We start from the raw sequence: 8,382 nt of genomic DNA, 5'->3' as shown, positions 1-8,382 counted from the left end.
TTTCAGGAGCCATGTCATCTGCTAGTGTAGGTTCACTGTGTTTTATCAAGGCCAAAGTCAGCGCAGCCGTCTACCAGGAATTTTTAGAGCACTTCATGCTTCCCTCTGCCGACAAGCTTTTTGGAGACGTAAATTTCATTCTCCAGCAGGACTTGGCACCTATCCACACTGCCGAAAGTACAAATACCTGGTTTACTAACAACAGTATCACTGTGCTTGATTAGCCAGCAAACTCGCCTGACCTTAACCCCATAGAGAATCTATGGGGTATTGTCAAGAGGAAGATGAGACACCAGAGCCAACAATGCAGACGAGCTGAAGGCTGCTATCAAAGCAACCTGGGCTTCCATAACACCTCAGCAGTGCCACAGGCTGATCGCCTCCATGCCACGCCGCATTGATGCAGTAATTGATGCAAAAGGAGCCCTGACCAAGTATTGAGTGCATTTACTGAACATACATTTCAGAAGGCCAACATTTTTTCAAGCTGGTGTTATAAAGTATTCTAATTTACTGAGATAATGACTTTTGAATTTTCATTGGCTGTAAGCCATAATCCTCAACATTAACAGAAATAAACACATGAAATAGATCACTCTGTCTGCAATGACTATTTAATATATGAGTTTCACTTTTTGTATTGAAGAACTGAATTAAATTAACTTTTTGATGATATTCTAAGTTAGCAAGAAGCACTGGAAACATTGTTTTATTGCTTAGTAAACTAGCATGGAATCAGAATTACTGTATGTAAAAGGTGATGTTAAAAAGGCATTGCACACAGCTTGCCTACACATCAGATGGATGCTACTTGACAAAAATCATATTGCACTCGCATGACACTCATTCGACAAAGCTTTCCACAGCGAAACGCGCGTCGGGCGTGTTGGGTCCCTGACTCTGCTGGTAATATCACTAATATAACACTTTTTTTTCTATTATGAGTACATACCCTTGCCTACCTTTAGGCTATGTGCACACATGCGGAATTGCCGCGGAAATTTCCTCAACTCCCTGCCGCGGGAAATACGCATGCGGAATTCCAGCTAAAAACTAGCGTTTTGCAAGCGTAGTTAGCTTGCAGAATGCTAGCTTTTTCCAAGCTATCTGTAACATCGCTTGGAAAACTGATTGACAGGTTGGTCACACTCGTCAAACATAGTGAATGACAAGTGTGACCAACTTTTTACTATTGGTGCTGCGTATGCAGCATCAATAGTAAAAGATAGAATGTAAAAAATAATAAAAAAATTAAAAATCGTGATATTCTCACCTTCTGGCGGCCTCCGCAGCCTTCCCGATCCTCGCGATGCTCCCGGCAAGTCCCGTTCCCAGCAATGCCTTGCGACAATGACCCCAGATGACGTAGCATCATGCGAGACCGCTACGTCATCACAGGTCATTGTTGCAAGGCATCACTGGGAGCGGGACTTGCCGGGAGCATCGCGAGGATCTGGAAGGCTGCAGGGGACGCCGGAAGGTGAGAATATCATGATTTTTTTTATTTTAATTCTATTTTTAACAGGGATATGGTACCCAGGGCCTGGAGTAGAGTCTCCTCCGATCCAGACCCTGGGTACCATCCGCACATGATACGCTTACTTTGCGCATGGTGGCCAAAGGCACATGCGGAAAGTAAGCGGATCAATGCATTCCTATGTGTGCGGAATCCCCGCGATTCTGCACAAAGAATGAGCATGCTGCGTATTTTTCCGTGATGCAATTCCGCCGTGGAAAAATATGCAGCATTAGGACAGCAACTGCGGAATGCCACTGAATTCAATGGGTTGCATTTTGTATACATTTTCACCGTGAAAAAAACGCTTACAATCCGCAACGTGTGCTTTCAGGACTTCTTCCATATTTATATGTATAAACGCTGCCATTATGCTGTACCTGATACTGCACAGGTCCCTTTCTCTACATGGATTGAGCAGTTATATTATTCTGATTTATTACACTATTAATACTATGGATATTAACATATTATTATTTTAATCTTTTATAATTCGTTAAATTATACACTGTACCCTTGCAGAGCCTCATACACCCCTTACTCCAGGCATACCCACCTTGCTTTCCTGTACTTGTCCTTCCTCATTTTTGCTGGTATAAATATATTTATATGTTTTTATAATAATTACAATAAAAATGTTATTTTATCCTTACTAAAAAGTTTTGTGTTGTTGGTGTTTCTTACATTTTCTTTGCTTTTTGGCTTAGATACCTGTGATCGAGGTTATTGGTGTCTGTTGTATATTAAGATTATTATTACACCCTTTATCTGGTCTTCGGCCAGCTCTGTTCAATCTCCCACCTAAATAACTCACCGCTTCCTCTCTGACCACAACATTCTCTCCTTCACGCTCACCCCAGCTCACTCCTACCTACCACACAGTCAGAAATCTACAAGCCATTAACCCTCAGACACTTTCAGACTCCCTACACTCATCACTGTCCCCAATCTCCTCTTTTTCCTGTCCTAATCTGGCTGTTGATCACTACAATGACACTCTTAGAAGGACCCTTGACCAAGTAGCTCCCCTCATCTTCAGAACCTCCAAGCACAGAGTAAAACAGCCCAGGATCACATCGCAAACTCAACTTCTCCAGAGATACTCTAGGAGTGCTGAACGCCTATGGAGAAAAACCCACACACCAGAAGACTTCATCCACTTCAAATTTATGTTAAGAACCTATAACGCTGCCCTTCACCTCGCCAAACAGACCTACTTCACCACCCTGATCTCCTCACTAGCCAACAACCCCAAGAAACTTTTTCACACTTTTCACTCCCTCCTCAGGCCAAAAGCACAAGCTCCTATCACAGACATTTGTGCTGATGACTTGGCCTCCCACTTTACAGAAAAAATAGATAATATCCGTCAGGAAATCTGCTCCCAACCACCAAGTGCTGTAACTCCCCTCCCTTCCTGCATCTCCCCTGGCTCACTTTCCACATTTGATCCCATCACAGAAGAAGAAGTCTCCAGATTCCTCTCTTCTTGACGTCCGACTACATGCACTACCAACCCCATTCCCTCACATCTCCTCCAGGCTCTCTCTCCAGGCTTCACAACCCATCTAACTACAATCTTTAATCTTTCCCTCTCCTCGGGCATTTTCCCATCCTCCTTCAAACACACCATTGTTACTACATTACTAAAGAAACCCACTCTCGACCCATCCTGCACAAACAACTACAGACCAGTCTCCAATCTCCCCTTCATCTCTAAACTTTTGGAACACCTAGTTTACTCCCGCCTTACCCGTTACCTCTCCACTCACTCCCTTCTAGACCCTTCACAGTCCAGCTTCCGCCCCCTACATTAGACTGAAACGGCACTCAAAGTGACCAATGACCTACTGACAGCAAAACGTAACGGTGACCACTCTCTGCTCTTTCTTCTTGACCTATCTGCAGCTTTCGATACTGTTGACCACCATCTCCTACTCTCTAGGCTCCAGTCACTAGGCATTAAGGACACTGCTCTCTCCTGGTTCTCTTCCTATCTCTCTGACCGCTCCTTCAGTGTTTTGTTCTCTGGCTCCACGTCATCTCCTTTTCCTCTTGCTGTCGGGGTATCTCAGGGCTCAGTCCTTGGCCCCCTTCTTTTCTCTCTCTACACAGCTCCAATTGGACAGACCATCAGCAGATTTGGCTTTCAGTACCATCTTTATGCTGATGACACACGACTATATACGTCATTCCCGGACCTAACAAATACCAAGAGAAATAACGGCCCTGCTCGCAAGCTTACAATCTATGAGGAAAGAGGTAGACACGAAAGGTGGGTGGTAACAGTTGCCTTCATTGTTCGGACCAGCCATAATGTTAAGTGTATAACAGTACAGACACAGAGGGCTAATGGATGCATAAAGCATGTGGAAACATGATGCGGGGAACCTGGTTATGGTAAAACTTGACTGTTCCACACAGGGATAGATTAGGTTAATGTGTTGAGGCGGTAGGCCAGTCTGAATAAATGCGTTTTCAGGGCACGCTTAAAATTGTGGGGATTGGGGACTATTCGAATTGACCTGGGAAGTGCATTCCAAAGAATTGGTGCAGCATGTGAAAAGTCTTGGAGATGGGAGTGGGAGGTTCTGATAATTGAGGATGCTAACCTCAGGTTATCAGCAGAACGGAGGGCGCGGGTAGGATGGTATACTGAAACAAGGGAGATGTAGGGTGGTGCTGAGCCATGGAGAGCTTTGTGGGTGAGGGTAATAAGTTTATACTTAATTCTGGAGTGGATGGGTAGCCAGTGTAATGACTTCCACAAGGTAGAGGCATCGGTGTAACGATTGGCGAGGAATATGATCCTAGGTAAGAGGGAGACCGATTAGTAGAGAGTTACAATAGTCGAGACAAGAGTGAATAAGAGAAACAGTAAGAGTTTTTGCGGAGTCAAAAGTAAGAAAAGGTCGAATTGTAGAAATGTTTTTGAGGTGCAATCAGACACCTCTAACATAACATCAATGTTGTGTTGTTTTATTTCAGAGTAAAATCTTGTTAAATAAAAATGTCCTTCAGGATCATATCAGAGGACATTAACACACTCATCTGTACGGTGCGGAGGGTAAAGCCCCCGTTACACACTGCGATATCGCTAGCAATATCGCTGTAAAGTCACCGATTTTGTGACGTAGCAGCGATATTGCTAGCGATATCGCTACATGTGATACTTACCTCCGACCGGCTCCCCCGCTGATTATCGCTGGTCGCGCGAGAAGGTCCTGGATCATTTCTCGTCGGGCGCTTCCTGTGGCACCGACGAGCGACGCATGCGGGAGGACGTCAGGATCGCCGCGTCTGACAGGCAAGTAGCGACCCCCGACCCCAGCGATGTCGCTGGTGAGATCTGCCTGTGTGGCAGCTCACTAGCGACCACCTAGCGATGCACCAGCGATCCAGATCGTTGCCGGGATCGCTGGTGCATCGTTAGTTTAACGGTACCCTAACAGTAGATCTCAGGCACAATAAGATCCACAGTAATAAATATTGTATTGTTGTTAGATTACCCCCTGGGCTGCCCCCCACCGGCCGTGCTTTATTGTCCAGGGGCCGTTCATGAATGAATTATTCGAGATATTATCTATCCATTCGTTTTAGCTTCTGGGATCTTTGTCTCTCAGGGGATGACAGTCCCCTGCCCACCGTCTCCCGCCCCGAGGAGACCCTGTCCACCGTCTCCCGCCCCCAACAACCCTCTGCCCTGTCTCCCGCCCCCGACGACCCTCTGCCCGTCTCCCGCCCCCGACGACTCTCAGCCCTGTCTCCAGCCTTGAGGAGCCCCTGCCCACCGTCTCACGCCCTGACCACCCGCTTCCTAACGTCTCCCGCCCCGAGGCGCCTCAGCGCCTTTAATGTCCTTCCATCCTGATGACCAAGTGACAGGTTTATGATATCAGGGGCTTTCAGCCGAAATCCTGGAACATCGGCGGTGACAACTAGGGGGGAAATCAGGTCATTGGACCTCCATGGATAATGATTGTGTGAATCCACCACGGCCCTGACTATCCAGAATGATAGTGGTAAGTATGTGCTCCCCCTCATCTCACCTCCCATCCTACATCCTTGGACATTAATATGAAGTCGGCCCCCTCTGCAGGACGGATTTATACAAGATTTTGGAGGCGCCTTCAGGAATTTTTCCCCTTCATCCCTAAGAGCATTTGTGGGTTCAGACCCTGACGTTGGGGTTGGGTCCGGCTTCACAATCTCTGACGTTGCATGGGGCTGAGGTCCGGGCTCTGTGCAGTCTCTCATGTCCTATCCCCTCTATGTCTGCATGGAGCTTGTGCAATGGACAGTCATGGGGAACGGAAAAGGGTCTTCCCTGGTAGGAGCAGCCCCCACATAAGACACCAGATCGAAACACAAACCATCAGCCACATTACACAGGACTGCTGTATCTGGGGGGGGTCGTTTCCAGTCCACTGGAGCAAACTTGTCTCCAGTGGACTGGAGGAGGAGGAGTATCCAGGGGAGATGGACCGGAGAAAAGGGGCAGAGGGAATGTCCGGGGGAGAAGGACACGCGGAGACTAAAGGGGCTGATGGACCGAGGGCCGGAGAGCGAGGGGATGGACCAGTGGGCTGGGTCAAATGTTCTTGGGGGTGAATGGCAACGGAGCCAGGGGCATGTTTTTTGTGGTGACAGGCAGCGCTGCCCTCAGTGTGCTGTATGTGGGGGGTGATGGGCAGCGCGGCTCTCGAGGTGACAGGGCTTTCCATCATCGTATATGGGACAGCTGGGGGTCTCCAGTACACTGGACAGAATTAGATACAAGTCATCTGATGGTACTGCACATGACAGGATCAGATAACACACACAAGACAGGGTTAGATACAGCTCAGTATCGCACATAGGATTAGATACAGCTCTAAATTACACATCATAGGAGTAGATAAGGCTCAGCATCAGATACATGATAAGATTAGATACAGCTCAGTATGGCACAGAACAGGATTAGATACAGCTCAGTATCGAAAAATACTGGATTAGATACAGCTCAGTATCACACAGGACAGGATTAGATACAGCTCAGTATCGCACAGAACAGGATTAGATACAGCTCAGTATCGCACAGGACAGGATTAGATACAGCTCAGTATCGCACAGGACAGGATTAGATACAGCTCAGTATCGCACAGGACAGGATTAGATACAGCTCAGTATCGCACAGGACAGGATTAGATACAGCTCAGTAATGCACAGGACAGGATTAGATACAGCTCAGTATCGCACAGAACAGGATTAGATACAGCTCAGTATCACACAGGACAGGATTAGATACAGCTCAGTATCACACAGAACAGGATTAGATACAGCTCAGTATCGCACAGGACAGGATTAGATACAGCTCAGTATCGCACAGAACAGGATTAGATACAGCTCAGTATCGCACAGGACAGGATTAGATACAGCTCAGTATCGCACAGGACAGGATTAGATACAGCTCAGTATCGCACAGGACAGGATTAGATACAGCTCAGTATCGCACAGGACAGGATTAGACACAGCTCAGTATCGCACAGAACAGTATTAGATACAGCTCCGTAACGCACAGGACAGGATTAGATACAGCTCAGTAACGCACAGGACAGGATTAGATACAGCTCAGTATCGCACAGGACAGGATTAGATACAGCTCAGTATCGCACAGGACAGGATTAGATACAGCTCAGTATCGCACAGGACAGGATTAGATACAGCTCAGTATCGCACAGGACAGGATTAGATACAGCTCAGTATCGCACAGGACAGGATTAGATACAGCTCAGTATCGCACAGGACAGCTCAGGAGTCATGAGTGGGTGCCGAGCACGGTGAGGTCCGCGATCCGCGCTCTTCTGTCCCTCGCCGCTCTCCGTCCTCCCCTCATCCCTCGGGAGCTGCAGTGCCGCCAGTGGCCGCTGGAGGCTCCCGCGGTGACGTCGCTCCTCCCTCCCTTTCCGGTGGGCGGGCTGTGCTCTCCCGGTCTGCTCCGTGATCCCGAATCTTAGGGACAGGGAGGGACGGCGCCGGCCATGTTCCCGGACAGTGCAGGGCGGGCGGGGAGCCGGGTCATGGCCTGAGAGCCTGGAGGTCACACCGCGCCTCCAACCTCCGTGCGGGGATTACTCCCGGATTATTCTCCTTCTCAGACATTTTCTCGGATTTGTCGCACAACATGTCGGCCCGGGTGCGGCTGAAGAAGCTGGAGCAGCTGCTGCTGGACGGGCCGCAGAGGAACGAGGCCGCGCTGAGTGTGGAGACGCTGCTGGACGTGCTGCTGTGCCTGGTCACCGAGTGCGGCGGCTCCACACTGCGCCGCGACAAGTACGTCAGCGAGTTCCTGGAGTGGGGTGAGTGTCCGGGGGAGAACGGGGAGCGAGACTAAAGGGACTGAGGGCCGGAGAGCGAGGGGATAGACCAGTGTGTTGGGGAAAATGTTTTTTGGGGTGATGATTGTGAGGTGACGGTCAGTGCCACGGTCGGTGGTGAGATGATTGGGGGTGATGGACAGTTCCGCGCTCTGGATAACGTTTGGGACGTGACGAGCACCGCCGCTCTCAGTGCGATGTTTGGGGGGTGACGGGCACCGCCGCTCTCAGTGCGATGTTTGGGGGGTGACGGGCACCGCCGCTCTCAGTGCGATGTTTGGGGGGTGACGGGCACCGCCGCTCTCAGTGCGATGTTTGGGGGGTGACGGGCACCGCCGCTCTCAGTGCGATGTTTGGGGGGGTGACGGGCACCGCCGCTCTCAGTGCGATGTTTGGGGGGGTGACGGGCACCGCCGCTCTCAGTGCGATGTTTGGGGGGGTGACGGGCACCGCCGCTCTCAGTGCGATGTTTGGGGGGGTGACGGGCACCGCCGCTCTCAGTGCGATGTT

At 49.4% G+C, this 8,382-nt stretch overlaps 1 protein-coding gene across 2 annotated transcripts in view; it reads left to right on the top strand.

Moving 5' to 3' along the window:
• Window positions 1-7,420: 7,420 nt before the first annotated feature.
• CDC42BPB (CDC42 binding protein kinase beta) overlaps window positions 7,421-8,382 on the top strand; it is a 115,273-nt gene continuing 114,311 nt past the window's right edge. For both annotated transcript variants that reach the window (XM_073578021.1, XM_073578020.1), the window contains exon 1: window positions 7,421-7,854. In XM_073578021.1, coding sequence (XP_073434122.1) covers window positions 7,680-7,854 — 175 coding nt within the window. In that variant the 5' untranslated portion in view covers window positions 7,421-7,679. The remainder of the gene's footprint in view (window positions 7,855-8,382) is intronic.

This window comes from Dendrobates tinctorius, unplaced genomic scaffold, assembly GCF_039654945.1.
Source record: "Dendrobates tinctorius isolate UK_male_01 unplaced genomic scaffold, ASM3965494v1 ptg000058l, whole genome shotgun sequence".
In the NCBI taxonomy this organism is placed as follows: domain Eukaryota; kingdom Metazoa; phylum Chordata; class Amphibia; order Anura; family Dendrobatidae; genus Dendrobates; species Dendrobates tinctorius.
This window is presented reverse-complemented; position numbering and strand designations above follow the sequence as displayed.